General features: G+C 42.5%; 1 protein-coding gene across 1 annotated transcript in view; it reads right to left on the reverse strand.

Moving 5' to 3' along the window:
• Nucleotides 1–16,957, reverse strand: part of TCP10L2 (t-complex 10 like 2) — a 57,157-nt gene that overhangs the window by 5,003 nt on the left and 35,197 nt on the right. The window contains exons 9-15 of the mRNA XM_029911042.1: nt 12,561–12,726; nt 7,629–7,844; nt 6,334–6,498; nt 4,035–4,181; nt 3,579–3,693; nt 3,174–3,280; nt 357–461 (exon numbers count right to left, since the gene is read on the reverse strand). Of these exons, the coding sequence (XP_029766902.1) occupies nt 357–461; nt 3,174–3,280; nt 3,579–3,693; nt 4,035–4,181; nt 6,334–6,498; nt 7,629–7,844; nt 12,561–12,726 (1,021 nt within the window). The remainder of the gene's footprint in view (nt 1–356; nt 462–3,173; nt 3,281–3,578; nt 3,694–4,034; nt 4,182–6,333; nt 6,499–7,628; nt 7,845–12,560; nt 12,727–16,957) is intronic.

Here is a 16,957-nt window from a genome sequence, read left to right on the forward strand (position 1 = left end):
GCAGATAAACACCACACCTAGGTAGCACTTTTTTATCTGTAGATGGTAGGTGTCATTATCTCCAGTTTACAAATGGGGTAACTGAAGCACACAGGATAAGTGACTTGCCAAAGGTCACATGGTGAATCAGTGGAGGAGCTGGGAATAGAATCCAGGTGTCTGGATTCCAAGCTCGTTAGTTGAATCAAATTTCCCATAACATATGGTGTGATCTTTACATTTTTGCTTTCCTGTGGAGAAGGGAAACTTCACTTACAAAATGTTCTCTAGAGCCTGTGTAACGGTAATTCATAGCCATATCAGGGATCCTATTGATCCCCCTTTTTCTACCCTTACATCTGCGTAAGGTCCCTTACCTTGCCATCTGCATACTCTATTTTTTCTCGGACCTCCTCACCACTCTTTTTGCTTTCTTCATATAGCGAAGATCTTCTGGATAATGTTGATTTTGGAGGAGAAGTCTATGGAAACATTATAGTCCCTGTTATATTGTTACATGAACATAGAGTTTTGCTAATATTTTTGCTAATCTTAATCAACTCTGCCAAAAATATGGTAATCAGAAGAGCATTACTATGGGAGACAAGCACTGCACAGAACAGTGAGACACAGGGCCCTCTTCTCATTTACATGGAGGTCCCTTCAGGCTGCTCTGGCTTAAAATGTGCTCAAGTTATATTTACACCCACAGTGTAAAGGGCCCTCAATGTAAGTGAGAATCAGGCCCACAGTGTCCAGACCCATCCTGAACCAATATTACCTACAGTCAGGGAGTGTGTGTGTTTTGTTTTGGAGGCAGAAATCCAGTGGAACACAAAGTCTTTCTCCTGGCAGGATAGTAACCCATTCAGGTGAGCAACACAAGAGGGAAACAGTAAGCTGCAGACAGTTTAGGGTGTGAGAGTGAGCCATCACCCCAAATCACCGGCCCTATCTGGGACCCTGGGCCTCTCAGTTTCAGCTGGCAAGGGGGTTACAAGAATATCCTGATCTGATGTGTTCTGGTTCACCAAAGAATATCATATGAGGTCTTAAATGAAAGCCAGGGTCACACTGGCCATTGATACCACTGTGAAATGTATGTACAGATACTACAAAGGAATTACATATCTATGCTAAAAATATGTTCTTAAATTCTGTATTACAGCAGAGGTGGAGAAGCAGGTTTCCTGTCAGAAAAAAAGGTATTTATTCACCTGTTTCTCTGTTGCATGTAAATTAAGCATCATAAGCTAACACAATGGAGGCATATTTACATATGAAGTCAACAGGAGACGTGAAATCAACAGGAAAGAGCATACAGGAAAAGCAAGCGATGGGTTATCCCATCTCAGAGAACAGACAATGAACTTTGGGGATATAGGTAGAAGGCAAAAGTTAGTAACCTGCACCTAGGAAGTAAACAGGTAGTGCGTTTACATTCATGAAAACGGGATCTTAATCAGCCTTGGTTGAAATCGCTGCAAAAGGCTTTGGGCGAGATAAACTAGACAGGAGGTTAACCTAATAGTTAAGTTTAGTCTCTAGGAAGCAAGTCAAGGTTTTGTTTTATATATCACCCTTTTGTTCCATTATCCTTACTCACTATCTCTTGAACCTTTGATAATAAACTTATTGTTGTTCTCACTATACATAAAACTCAGTGCTGGGGTATTAAACAAGGTGCTGATCCTGAGCTGAATCATACAAGCTGGTATGTACGCTGTTCCCCTGGGGACTGCAGCCCTGGTATTTCTGTGAGTGTTCAGTGGAGAAGGGGCCAGATGCTACAGGGCAAATGCTTCAAAGGGGTTCAGGGACTGGGGTGCACCTATTGTTAAGCTGCAAGGCAAAGGAAGGGCGGGCACAGCCCAGAGGAGAGGGTTTGGGTGGCTAACAGGCTGGAGGTATCAGGTTGCTGACAGCCAGTTAAGCACAAGGAAGTCTCCCTCTCACTGGAAACAGGGTGGTGGTGGGGGGGGTAACAAGGTGACCCACAATCCTGGGGACCCCGAACACTGTCACAGCATTCCAGAAGCTGTCCACCCTCTCTGAAGTTCCTTAGCAATGCCTCTTCCCTCCCTGCCAAGATAAGGGCCTCCCTCACCTTTTGCATTATTCATGATTCCTCAGTGGTATTTTCACCAGTGGTTCCCCTTCTCTCTGAATTTAACTGTCTTCCATTCCCCATTTCTTCCAAATCCAGATTTCCTAACAGTGGCCCAAAACACTTTCGGGTTTTCTCTGCTGCCTGCCGATGTATGCCAAGATATCTCCAAAGGGTCAGAGTGCTGCTTTTGCAGCAAAGCCTTCTGGGGCACATTAGCAATGTCAGGCAATGACAGAAAACACACACTCTGAGGAGCTCTGAAGACAGCTGTGGCAACTAAACTGTAGTTAAAAAACATTTAGTTTTGCTTAAGCTTTGCACTGGAGCTAAGAGCAGCCCCAAGTCTTGCAGAGAAAATAATCCCTCTTCCTACCCCCACAAGGTCATATGCATTTTCATCAGGCAACAGAAGGCAAGGCCTTTCAGGAGCTTGAACTAATATTAACCCATGAAAGAAATGTGATCTAGTCTAGTGATTAGGAAAGAAGGCTGAAATGGAGGGTTCTGTTTTCCCTGGCGTATTTTATTTTGCTTGGATTGACGAAACAACATTTCAGCACATGGTTGCATGGCTGGAGCTATGGGTGTTGAAGATCAGTATGTGAGCCAGTACCTATAATTAGCTCAAACCTTTGCTTCAGCATCCAGTAATGCATAAAAACTTTCTCCTGGTGTTTTTCTGCCACTTGGGATTATGCTGTTTCTCCTGGAGAGTGTCACAGAGGCTGTCTGATCCCAAGGTTTAAGTGATTTTTGAGTCCTTTTAAGGCACAGATTCTCTTTCTCCTGTGTCAAGATGAAAATATTAAGTTGCAACGTAAACTTCCTTAAAACAAATCGTTATAAAGGGCTATTTTCACAGAGAAACATACCATAGGATTTGTAAGATGTCACTATATTGTTTTAAGTACAGTCAGCACCAACAGATGGGAGGGAAAATGAAGCAGACTGAATATTGGCCCCACTGAAGACAATGGTAATTTTGCCAATGACTGAAGTGGGACTAGGATTTAGCTCAGTGTCTGTGAAAGCTGAAGTATAAATCTTGCTGGATGATTAAATATTTCTCTATGTATAAATATACCTGTGTTTCCTCATTGTTACTGCAGGATGCAGAGCTACAAACATCATCGTTCTGGTTGCGAAAGAGGACTGTGTCCTCTGAACTACCTGAGGTAGATGAAAATCTGCCTACAGGGTGTGGAAAGAAAAACAGATTCAAAAGGTCAGTGCAGGCCTAGGAAAGTGCCCAGTCATACAACTCCACGGTGTTGTTTCAGAGTCCATTTTAAAAATGCTGACTTTCAGATTCATGCAACACATTGCCTATTGCAGCAATAATATCATTCTTGTTGATAGCAACACTTGGTGCTGCCTCCTCCTGGAGCAAAAGAAAGAAGCCGTACACTCACCTGCAGACCACTGCTGGCAGGTGGAAAGTTCCCACAAATGGTAGCCATAGAAATGTAGGGCTTGCAGGAAATCTTACCTTTTATGTAAGACGATGAGTTGGTTTCCTTAGACACAGTCAAGTGTGAGACGGGAAGTATAGGTGACTTCCTGCCATAGGTTCTTTGTTCATTAAGAGATGATTGATGTATAACCTAAAACAAGACGAAGAGTTTTAGACAAATATACAGTCCTACCATCTCTGTAACTTGGCAATTCTCAGTGTATGAATGGTCACATGTGAACTTCTCCTGGGCTGTCAAGAAATGAAGCTTGTACCATGAATAACTGATATGGTATCTACAATTTGTTTCTATTTAACTGTCTACCTCTCCCCCAACATAAGTGTATTGCTTGTCATCTTAGATTGTAAACTCTTTGGGGCAGCACATGTCATAATGGATCTATGATCCCAACCAGCGCCTCTGAGCAATATCATAATATAAACAGTAAATAATCATAACAATCAGAATAGTCTGCACTATTAACTGGTTACCTTCTCTGGCTCAAAGGGTGTTAATCTTCCCTGATGGGGTGTTCTCCTGCCAGTGGGTGTCGTACTTCTGCTATGAAAGTGATTAGATGGTGTCTTTTCTCTGGGTTCCCTGGTTACTGATTTCAAAGACTCAGTCCTTTGCACTGCCTGAAATGCATTCAATATTTTTGCATTAAGTATACACTGTCATGTTAAAAAAATCACACTGAAGTCATTCTGTAAAAGTAACAAAAATAATTTGCTTATTTCAAAAACGTTAGAAGTTTTTTTAAATTTACTTTTCACTATTTTTGCTGTTTGTTTACTTTTCACGTTTCTCTCTCTGCTTGGAAAATGGAAGTGGACAACCCACTTTCACTTTTGTTTCTAAGCAGTTTCATATTCTGGTTCTTGTAAAGCTGGAACAACCCTGCGAAAGGTTGCAATCACAGCAGCAGGATGTTCACATATTAAGCACTTAAAGATTCATAGAGTGAAATCTGGCCCTACTGAAGTTAATGGCAAAACTCTCATTGACATCACTGAGGCCAAGATTTAACTCTCAGTTTTTAAGGCCAGATGGAACCATAACAATTGCCTTGGGTAAAATTTTCAAAAGCCCTTATGTGACTTTGGAGCCTAAGCCTCATTTTTAAAAATGGCATAGGCATTCAGGAGCTAAAGTCCCACTGACTTTCAGTGTGACTCAGAGGCAGTGCTAGCCCATTGGGGGCCCTAAGCAGGAATATTTTCCCCCCCCCCAACACATAATAAAAAGCAAATGGGGGTCCCCTTGAGCTGCTCGGGCCCTAAGCAATTGCTTAGTCTGCTTATGCCTAGCACCAGCTCTGATGTGACTTAGTCTCTTTTGAAAATGGGATTTAGGCTCCCAAGTCTCTTAGGTACTTCTGAAAATTGTATCCCTAGTCTGACCTCATACGTAACACAGACCATAGAATTTCACCCAGTAATTCCCACATCAGCTCATAGCTTCTAGTTGAACTAGAGCATATTGTTTAGAAAGACATCCAGTCTTGAGGACAAACATCCAATCTAGGCCACCCCATTCAAGTGGGGCAATGACAAGCTAGTAGTTCACACACAATATAAATATTGCCCCTTTGTGTCTGTGCACATTACACAATACAGTCTTTATTCACCTGATCACATTTTACTTCACAAATAATACAGTATAGAATTTTAAGGGTTTTTTCCTAAAATCTTCCTGCCATCTCTATTCACGTTGCACAGTAACCTCATTTCACAAGTAACTGCCTTTTACATGTTTTTAAATTCCAAGTTACTTCAGTGACTGGGCAGGCAAATGTGGTAATTGCTGCAGCTATACTGTGGGAAGTAGCTTCCACATGTCCCTGGATGTTAGAACATATTTGTGTCATGAGATCATTAACTGCAGAGACAGGAGGAATCTCAGTTCATCTGACCGACAAGGCACAGATGTAGACTAGGTGTAAAAAAAAGGCAGGGGAAGGATTATTATTCGGGATGTTCAAATGGAGACAAAATAAAAAGTTACAACTTGAAGCCAGGAGGAGGAAAATTCTAACTAGATATTTAGGAAAAAGTTCTTAAAAGTGAGATGCATCAGACAATGGTGTAATCCAGCCACAGAAGAGCAGTCAAAGGGCTATCAATATGAGCCCAGTGCTGCACTCATTATGGTCAAATGGGAGTTTTGCCATTGATTTGACTGGAAGTAGGATTAGGTTTTATGTGCACTAAAGAGAAATTGGGTTTCACACTTTGGGCCAAATTCTGTGTGGTCTCTTTCGTAATTATGCAAAGCCTGAAACAGTGAAAATACTGGATTTCAGCTTTGCAGAGACAAGGCTGCAGAGAGCCCATGAAAGGAGACTTCACAGCCTCCCGTGTGCCGTGGTGCAATTCTCTAGTGTGTCTCTCTCTTCAGGACCAAAGAGCCAGGGAGGGTTGGGGGAAGGGGAGGCTGGAAGAGTGGCTGGGGCAAGGCTACTGGATCCTCTCACACTGTGCAAATTCAAGGGCCAAAACCATGCATTGGGGCAGGGGCACAGTACACGGTGATAACTACAAATAGGCAATTCAGTTAGGCTTAAAATAGGAGACAGATGATTGTCTCACACCATTATGGAGTTAGGAAGAGTGCAAGGAAAACTTTACTACTGCACGTTCTTAGTGCTGAGTCACAACACGGGGCTATGTAGAAAAGGTGACCCCATGTATCTGGACACTTTCATTTACATACATTTTGGTCCCAGAAATCATTCTCTAAAATAAGTCTCATGTTTTTAAACTGTGGAAATGTGACTGCAATAAGGACCCGAGTTTTATCCATACTTTCATATTCACATCTCTGGGGGGGGTGTTTCTCCACTGGAGTTTTCCTCCCCACCGGAGTGGTGTTGCGACTCTTATGGCTACTTCGCAATGGCCTTTCTTCTAGGTTAGCCAGAGACGATGTCCCTCTCAAAATAGCTTCTGAAACCTAATGGAGAATTTATGATAAACAAAGCAATGGTTTATCCATCACATCTAATAGAACCAGTCACATCATCTTGTACCTGGAGAAAAAACTCACACCAAACCTTCACATTTTCTGAGGTAACAAGGCAATATGTACACAGGTAGCTACTATTCAGTCAGCTAGACCACAGGGGGGTGGAGGGAGCAGATGGCACCAGTTTTCTCCCAAGCAAAGAGATCAATACGGAATGGAAATCCCTCACTATTAGGTGCCTGGAGTTGGAAAACGTAATGGCTCTGACAGGAGATAAAACAGAATCACCCTAAGTTTATACACAAAAGACTAGATCCCCCATCTGGCTGAGTTATGCTCCTCTCAGCCTGAGGCTAGCCAGGGACAGGGTGGTCCCCAGCATAAGTTACAGCAGCCTCAGGGTCATGTCCCCTATACAGTGCCCTTATGCCAGCTGAGGATTCTCCAGCCCAGAGGGAATCTTCAGCGGCTGAAGGCCCAGGCTTTATGGCTCTTTTGCACCACCAGAGCAGGCCAAAGCAGGTGGAGTGGGGACCAGAATCTAGACAAAAATGTCCAGCATATTTTGCCTTCTCTAGCTCTTGCTTTGATTGTGATTGTTATACAGTTTTGTTCCGTACTGGTGTCCTTTATGTTGCATATAGCACAGCTGGAATCATTTTTCTGTGTGACCTTCACTATGCATAAAAAAAAGGGTCATCAGAAGTAACAGGCAGATTCCAGTCAAGTTAAAAATCAAAATTAAATTTGAATTTGGGATTACATTGTCCAAAGGAGCCTAAGGGAGTTAGGGGCTTCATTCTCATTAATGCTATATTAAAATATATAAAGATTATTTACCATTTCCCTTGCTTTATCAAGTGAAATTGGTGGTTCCAGGCACCTTGTAAAGAAGAATGTAGTTACTGTCACTTATAAAGGGAAGGATGGCCCAGTGGTTAGGGTACTAGCCTGGAACTGGTTATTTCCCTGAGAATAATTGGCTAAGGGAGAGAGAGAGTATGCTCATGCACTCCTGATTCTGAAGAAATCTTAAAACTTTGAATTGCTCTGACATTGGTATACCAGACACTTCCACTGTTCACACAACCACCTACAGACAATAGATCCTTCAGTACCGGGGTTTCTGATTTTCTGCTTATGAAATCCACAGCTCCAGATTTCTTTTCTGCTTCCAGCCTCTGATGCTCTGAAACTCTGAGCTCATCTCGAAGCTCCAGGTTCTGTTTGGTCAGCATCTCAATCTGATGTTTTAGCTTGCCATGGGCAGCATGCCAGTGGGACTCATTTCTCCTGAACTCCTCCTGGAGCCCTGCAATCTGCTGTTTTAACATCTGTTATTAGGGAAAGGCACAGAACGTTAGTGCACCATTCCAGACGAGGCAAGCGCAGCTCATGCATTTGGAAAGACACATGAAATCTGTTGTTTTGCTTAAAGCTTTATTGAAACTTTTCATTATGACATAAACACACACAAAACAAAATCACACCAGATCTACCAAAATACACAGCAATAAATAAAACAAACAAACAGAAATCCATGCTGCAGAAGAGCCAAAGAAAAGAAGCCTAAGAAAAAGGAATAGGTATTAGCCCCCTACAGTATTTAAGGTGTACTGACAAGCATCTACAGCAGTGAGATATTAAGCCAAAAGGGATGATTTTCAGAACTGCTGAACACCCACTATAAATGAAGTCAGTGGAAGTTGCTGGTGATCAATACCTTTCAAAATCAGGATCTAACATTCCAACCATCATGGAGCATCTCACTGTGTTTGCATTAAAAAAAAAAAGATTTTCTTTAAGCAGCTTGGACTGATGGAACAATTTGACTGATTCAGGTTCTGATCCTAATGAGTCTAGAACATCCACAACTCTTGCTGACGTCAATGACAACTCAAGCCTGGATGTCTTTCAAAAAGACATGCTGTAGCTCAAACAGAAGTTATGGGCTTGATGCAGAGATTAGTAGATGAGGTTCTTGGGCCTGTGTGATGCAGGAGGTCAGCCTAAATGATCATAATGGTCCCTTCTGATCTTAAAATAAAAATCTATGAATCTATGGACACTGGCCAAGCCATTTTAGAAATACATTTAAGTGTACGTCTCCTTAGACATGCCCTGCCCCTTTATTAATCCTGCACCTTTAAATGTAAAGGAGTGGATGTGCAAAGATCTCGAGCCTTTCCTTTGCTCAGGGAGAACTACACCTAATGCTTAATTGTAATCTGTCATTTTGACAGATAGGGAGGAACTGGCTGAGAATTTGAAAGTGGAAGGCATCTTGGGTGAAAGTGATCACGAAATGATAGAGTTCATGATTCTAAGGAATGGTAGGAGGGAGAACAGCAAAATAAAGACAATGGATTTCAAGAAGGCAGACTTTAGCAAACTCAGGGAGTTGGTTGTAAGATCCCATGGGATACAAGTCTAAGGGGAAAAACAATAGAAGACAGTTGGCAGTTTTTCAAAGAAACATTATTAAGGGCACAAGAGCAAACTATCCCATTGCATAGGAAAAATAGGAAGTATGGCAAGAGATCACCCCGGCTTAACCAGGAGATCTTCAATGATCTAAAAATAAAAAAAGAGTCCTACAAAAAGTGGAAACTAGGTCAAATTACAAAGGATGAATATAAACAAATAACACAAGTATGTAGGGACAAAATTAGAAAGGCCAAGGCACAAAATGAGATCAAACTAGCTGGAGACATAAAGGGTAACAAGAAAACATTCTATAAATACATTAGAAGGAAGAGGAAGACCAAGGACAGGGTAGGCCTGTTACTCAATGAGTAACATAGTGAATGCCAGTGAAAATGAGGTAGGATCAGAGGCTAAAACAGGGAAAGAACAAGTTAAAAATTACTTGGACAAATCAGATGTCCTCAAGTCACCAGGGCCTAATGAAATGCATCCTAGAATACTCAAGGAGCTATTAGCGATTATTTCTGAAAAGTCATGGAAGACAGGAGAGATTCCAGAAGACTGGAAAAGGGCAAATATAGTGCCAATCTATAAAAAGGGAAATAAGGACAACCCAGGGAATTACAGACCAGTCATCTTAACTTCTGTACCCAGAAAGATAATGGACAGAATAATTAAGCAATCAATTTGCAAACAGCTAAAAGATAATAAGGTGATAAATAACAGTCAGCATGGATTTGTAAAAAACAAATTTTGTGTCAAACCAACCTGATAGCTTTCTTTGACAGGGTAACAAGCCTTGTGTATGGGGGGAAGTGGTAGACATGGTATATCTTGACTTTAGTAAAGCTTTTGATACTGTCTGACACGACCGTCTCATAAACGAACTAGGGAAATGCAACCTAGATGGAGCTACTATAAGGTGGGTGCAAAACTGTTTGGAAAACCGTTCCCAGAGAGTAGTTATCAGTGGTTCATAGTCATGCTGGAAGGGCATAATGAGTGGGGTCCCACAGGGATCAGTTCTGGGTCCGGTTCTGTTCAAAATCTTCATCAATGATTTAGATAATGGCATAGAGAGTACACTTATAAAGTTTGCGGACGATACCAAGCTGGGAGGGGTTGCAAGTGCTTTGGAGGATAGGATTATAATTCAAAATGATCTGGACAAACTGGAGAAATGGTCTGACGTAAATAGGATGAAATTCAATAAGGACAAATGCAAAGTACTCCACTTAGGAAGGAACAATCAGTTGCACACATACAAAATGGGAAATGACTGCCTAGGAAGGAGTACTGTGGAAAGGGATCTGGGGGTTATAGTGGACCACAAACTAAACATAAGTCAACAGTGTAACGTTGTTGCAAAAAAAGCAAATATCGTTCTGAGATGTATTAGCAGGAGTATTGTAAGCAAGACACGAGAAGTAATTCTTCCGCTCTACTCCGTGCTGATTAGGCCTCAACTGGAGTATTGTGTCCAGTTCTGGGTGCCACATTTCAGGAAGGATGTGAACAAATTGGAGAGAGTCCACAGAAGAGCAACAAAAATGATTAAAGGTCTAGAAAACGTGACCTATGAGGGAAGATTGAAAAAATTGGGTTTGTTTAGTCTGGAAAAGAGAAGACTGAGAAGGGACATGATAACAGTTTTCAAGTATGTAAAAGTATGTACAAGGAGGAGGAAGAAAAATTGTTTTTCTTAACCTCTGAGGATAGGACAAGAAGCAATGGGCTTAAATTGCAGCAAGGGAGGTTTAGGTTGGACGTTAGGAAAAAACTTCCTAACTGACAGGGTGGTTAAGAATTGGAATAAATTGCCTAGGGAGGTTGTGGAGTCTCCATCATTGGAGATTTTTAAGAGCAGGTTAGACAAGCACCTGTCAGGGATGGTCTAGATAATACTTAGTCCTGCCATGAGTGCAGGGGACTGGACTAGATGACCTCTCGAGGTCCCTTCCAGTTCTATGATCCTATTATTTTTTCTTGCACTAAGTGGTTTTGCATTCATTCTTTGTGTATTTCCAGACAAATTGAACTGTATATTTTAAAACCTTGACCCTTTGGAACAAAACCCTGCAAACCCCAACCCCTAACACTAGCAAAGGCAGTGAGGAAAAGCAGCAGTTTTCCCATCCTCCCTCTCCCGTCTCTTCATCCTCTCCCTCCTTTCTTCCTTCAAGCACATAATTCTTTCTTCTTCTGCAACTTCACCATGAATAGTGCACTGTGGGGTAGTGGAACTGTGATTTACCTCTTAATCTGCCAGATGTGGGACATGCCTCCAAACTGAGGTGGACACAAGAAAGCTATTTATTTATATATTTATGCACCCACCATTATGGCACTGGGGGCACTTGATGTACATTGACAGGCTTGATCCTGCACAAGGGCAGGTGTGTATTGTTGCTTGTTAAAAGCAGAAGGTGAAAAGTGATGAGCAAGCAAAGACAGCGGGGGTACCCAATCTTGCAAGGATGAATGATGTTGTGCACCTGCTACGTTATTAATGTAAGGCATTTGACTTAATCTTGCATGCAGTGTTGTTGCAGCCATGTTGGTCCCAGGATAGCGGTGAGACGAGATGGGTGAGGTAATATCTTTTATAGAGAAGTTGGACAGTCTTGAAAAGTTGGTCCAATAAAAGGTATTACCTCACCCACCTTGTGTCTCTTGATCCTGCACGACTTTGTAATTTAAAAATTAGCACTATATAAAATCAATGTAGCCCATATTAAATGGATTAAAAAATGATTCATTGATAGATCTCAAAAAGCAATTGTAAATGGGGAATCATCATCCAGTGAGGTGTTTGTAGTGGATTCCCACTGGGATCTGGAGTGGTAAATGATGATAGGAACAGGTCAGTTATAGAGAGTGATCTTAGCAAGCTGAGCTCATTTGAACGTGTATTTTAATTGAGTCAAATGCAAAGTCATACATTTAGGAACAAAGAATGTAGGTCATAGTTCCAAGATAATGGACTGTATCCTGGAATGCACTGGCAAAGAAAAGGACTTGGTAGATAACCAATTAAACATTAGATCCCAGTGCAGTGCAGTGCTGTAGCTAAAAGGGCAAACGTGATTCTTGGCTGTATAAGGAGGGGAATATCAAGTAGGAATAGGCAGCTGGTATTATCTCTGTGTATGGGATTGATGAGACCACTACTGAAATGCTGTATCAGTTCTGGAGTCCACATTTCAAAGAGGATATTGAAAAACTGAAAAGGATTCAGAAAAGATCCACAAGAATGATTTGAGGTCTGGAAATCATGTTTTATTGGGAGAGACTTAACTCGGTCTAGTTAGTATATCCAAGAGGAGTTTAAGAGGTGAATTGATTATGGTCTACAAATACTTACACAGGAAAGTGATTTCTTAATCTAGCAGAAAAAGGCATAATGCTATCCAGTGACTGGAAACAGAAGCAAGACAAATTCAGACTGGAAATAAGTTGTAGATTTTTAACAGTGAGGGCAATTCACCATTGGAACACGTTACCTCAAAGCATGGTGGATTCTCCATCACTTGAGGAGCAATTCTCATATCCGTTCTAGGATGGACTACAAACTGATCTTTAAAATCACATTTTCTTTTTCCCCTTCTTTATACACTACTTACTTGTATTTCTTCTGATTTGACTTCCTCCCTAGTGACTCTAGCTGCTGTTGCGTACTTCTTAAATTCAACCTTTTCTTTCTGCAGTGTGTGAATGCGGTCTGTCTTATATTCTTCTAAGCAATTAAGTTCTTGAGCCTTGCTGGTCTCCAGCTGATCCATTCGTGTTCTGTTCAAAAGGTAAATTTGGGGATTATGAAGCTGTTGTAAAGAATGTAGGTTGAATCCTGTCTTTGGATGAGTATCCAGGATTCCCAGATTTAGGGCTTGATTTTCAGAGGTCTCGGGCATTCACAGCAGACACTGAAGTCAAGGGGAGCAATAGGTACTCAGCACCTCTGAAAAAATCAGGTCCTTAATCACTGAGAGTCTCAGGTGAGTGTTTGGAGGTAGAGTTTGTCCTTTTGAGCAAATGGAAGGCAATTCCCATTGGGATTTTCTTCCCAGCCAGCTCTATAGCCATGAATTTTATAGGCTTTCAAACACATTTTCTTAAGCCATGAAGAGATAAATTATGGCAGCCAGTGTCAGACCAGGACATTTTTAGTAAGGCATGCAATGATTCAATTCTAAACTTGAATGCCTTAGGTAGTCCAATCTTTTTAGTGATGTTGCACAATATGGTGTCCTTTATGCAGCATGACCATGCCCCTGGTGACTGTGAGGTCACACTGTACAGAAGACACCAGACAGAATCATCCTACAGGCCAGATCTTCTGGGGCATGCAATGCATGCGTTGCATACCTAGACAGCACACCATTGATTGCAGCCCAGAGCAGTTGTGCATGAAAAGAGAGAGAGAGCACAGGTGGCTCCTTCCCCACACATACCCATGCAGGGTGCAAGGTTGGAGGCTGAGCTTCCGGAAGCCCTAGCTTCCCCAGAGTGAGAATGGCCATAGACCTTACATACCAGTTAGTGGATAGGGAGCTGTTGGGAATTCTTGCTAGAGGTATGGCAAGTCCAAGTGCCCAATGTACAATCTTAGCACCTAGGAGACATTTTGCCATTCCAATCCTAAAGCCTCTAGATGCCAGCACTGGGGCAGTGCATGTTTTCCCCCATGGGAGCTCCAGGCTGTAAGTTCTTAATAAAGCCCAGAATCAAGGCCGGCTCCAGGCACCAGCGTAGGAAGCAGGTGCTTGGGGCGGCCAATTCAAAGGGATGGCACTCTGGGGTGGCACGTCCAGGTCTTCGGCAGCAATTCAGCGGCAGGCCCCTCATTCCCTCTCTTCCTCTTTGAGCTGACACCAAATTGCTGCAGAAGGGGAAGAGATGGAGGACCCGCCACCGAACTGCCGCCAAAGAAGCGGCGCGATTTAGCTGCCGCCGAAGTGCTGCCGCTTGTCTTTTTTTTTTTTTTTTTTGCCGCTTGGGGCGGCAGAAAAGCTGGAGCCAGCCCTGCCCAAAATGTAGCATATTTGTATGAACTGAAATCAGTGTTGGCCAAAATGCTTACCCCATTTTTTGAATATATTATATCATTTGTTAGCCTCATAGGCAGGCACATGAGGTGGCAGTGAGGTGGTTAAGAGCATTCACCTCACTAACTGAGCCTGTCACTGCAGAGTGTTCTCTAATGTACAAAATGGAAACTAACACTGACATTAAGAGACGCACAGGCCCCCTCCTCCTCCTGCACGAAGGAAGGTGCCACTGCAGGAGAGATCTTTACAGTTTATTCATTTGGATTTAATTCATTCGTTCCTTTTTTTTAAAATGAGCCCTTACGGTATTCTGGGTTCATGAACATTAAAAGTAATACATCTCCCCAGTAACCAATTAACTCCCCACCCCAACATCTAGTAGGAGTAATAAATACAACACCCCTACTTATGCCCATCTTCTCCGTGCCCCTTTTGAGAACAGAAGTGTTACCCAGAAAGTCAACGAAGTTGGACCACAGCAGGAAGCAATTCTAAAGTGGAGGGTCTTTCACGGCAAATGCCCTACTTTCACAGCTAGACCAGTGAGCAATCAGTTCCAGCACCTCAAGTGATTTCATCTGCTGCAGAATCACCCAAAGAGACCAGACGTGTTTCAGTTAGGGTTGACCCCAACCTTTTAGGGGCCTTATACAATTGATTAAAACCAAAGCCTTGAATTGCACATGGAAGTGAATTGGCGGCCAGTGCACATCACAGGTGTAAAGTGTACCCTGCAGAAAACACTGCCTACAAAGCAGACCTCCATGTTCCATGCAAACTGAAGTTCTCATGAGGTTTTCAGCTGTAGCCCCATGTAAAGCACATTGCAATGACCCAATTGCGAACTGACAAAGACCCTGGTGATGGAAGCAAAATCCACAGCCAAGAGAAAACCTTCTAGCTAAACGGAGGGAAAAAGCACCCATGATTGCTGTTGCTACCTGGACATCCAGAAGCTGCTGTAGATCCACCAAGAACTGCAGGTTATATGTCACAAACGGCAGAAAACTCCCCAGAAATAATCTTCACCAAATCTCCTTACAGCTTCCCACAGCCAACAGCAATTACCTCAGTTCGGTCTGGGTGGAGTCTCAGTCTACTAGCTCTCATCTCCACCCCGGTCTCCGTTAGGCACTGTGTATATGCCAAATTCTAAACTCAGAGAATGTTCACCCTCCAGTCTGCACTCCTCATGCCTGCAGAGGCCTAAGGAAAAAAATGTGTTTGGAAACCAGAGAATGGATAGGAGCCTGGACAGGTCCAGGCATGCCAGCTGATTCTCTCAATAGGGCTCTTATTGCTTCGACCAGGCAAAAAAGTCAACATGGAATAACTGAAGAGCTCTATCACTGTGGTTACCAGCCAGGGCTCCTGATGTGCTCATTAGTTTAAAAATACAGAGCCAGATCCTGAGCTGGTGTAAATCATTGTGAGGTCATTGACGTCAATGGAGCTAAGCGAGTTTACCCCAGCTGAGGATCTGGCCCACAAACTGGAAAAAGGAAACGAAAAGGTCTACATACACAGCATGCCATCTATGGATTTGTGGATAAACATCTTTGTGAAAATGGTAGAGGCAACTACAGCTAACTCCACCAAAACACTGTCAACAACACTCTTTTTAGGGCCAACACTATTATTAGATGCCAAAGCACTATACTCAGTAAGACAAACCCACCAGATGGCACCATCTATCTAGAGGAGCAGAGTACAGTGCTGTCTGGGAAAGTATTGCATTAACTCTGCATGAGAAACATCACTTAGCAGCTGAAGGTAACACCAGTACATAACTTTGGGAAAACTGCAGCCTACTTTCTTTTACTGCTTTTTTAGATGTTAAACATAAACAGCCCAAACCCACAAGCTCTCACACATGGAACTCCTATTGCAGTCCATTGGAGATCAGCCTGCAGGATGCTTGTGGGATCATACCCAGAAAAATATCTTTAATGAAGCAATTTATAATAAATGCAAAGTATTTTGGGCAAGGATAGCTAAGGAAAAATATAGCACACTGTAATGCTGAAAGGACCTGATCCTAAGCTCTTTGAAATCAATGGGAGTGAACATATAAAAGTGTAAACTTATGGCTTGGTTTGGGGCGTGTTCAGTTTGCAACATGTATTCAATTTTTTTTAAAGGAATGCAAAAAAAAAAATCTAAATCAAGAAATTACTCTTACTTTACATAAGAAAAAAAAATTCTCATACCGAGTAAGAAATAGAATGAACACAGTAATACCAAAAAAAGGAGTTTGTATTATAATAGATATATGATGAGCAGGGCCGGCTCTGACCTTTTTGCCGCCCCAAGCAACAACAACAACAACAAAAACAGGGTGCAGGGCGGCCGGACCCGGAGGCAAAGCCAAAACAAAAAAAACCAGGGCGCAGGGCGGCTGGACCCAGAGGCAAAGGAAAACAAAAACAAAAACCCTGGGTGCAGGGTGGCTGGACCCGGAGGCAAAGCAAAAAAAAACCCCAAACCCCTGGGCACAGGACGGCCGGACCCAGAGGCAAAGCAAAAAAACCCCCAAAACCCTGGGTGCAGGGTGGCTGGACCCAAAGGAAAGCAAAAAAAAAAAAAAAAAAAAAAAACCCAGGGCGCAGGGTGGCCGGACCTGGAGGCAAAGCAAAAAAATAAAAAAATAAAAAAAAAAATAGGGCAGCCGTGCCGCCCTACGATTGGACGGAATGCCGCCCCTTAGAATCTGCCGCCCCAAGCACGAGCTTGCTTGGCTAGTGCCTGGAGCCGGCCCTCATGGTGAGTGTAGGTTCTAACAGCTTGCAGACACGTTTAAAAAAAAAATCACACTGGGTTTGAATTTAACCATGCTACGATTTTATTACAGGCACCCCAATGGCTACCGGGTACCTACAGCTGAGATGGTTCCCTCTATTCCAAACCCTTGTTTTCAATCATCATTTTCTTCAAAATATTACGTTTTGGAATGAAAATTTTCCTGCTTGATC

The sequence above is a fragment of the Terrapene carolina genome, unplaced genomic scaffold (genome assembly GCF_002925995.2).
Source record: "Terrapene carolina triunguis isolate 2854851 unplaced genomic scaffold, T_m_triunguis-2.0 Scaffold85, whole genome shotgun sequence".
In the NCBI taxonomy this organism is placed as follows: Eukaryota; Metazoa; Chordata; order Testudines; family Emydidae; genus Terrapene; species Terrapene triunguis.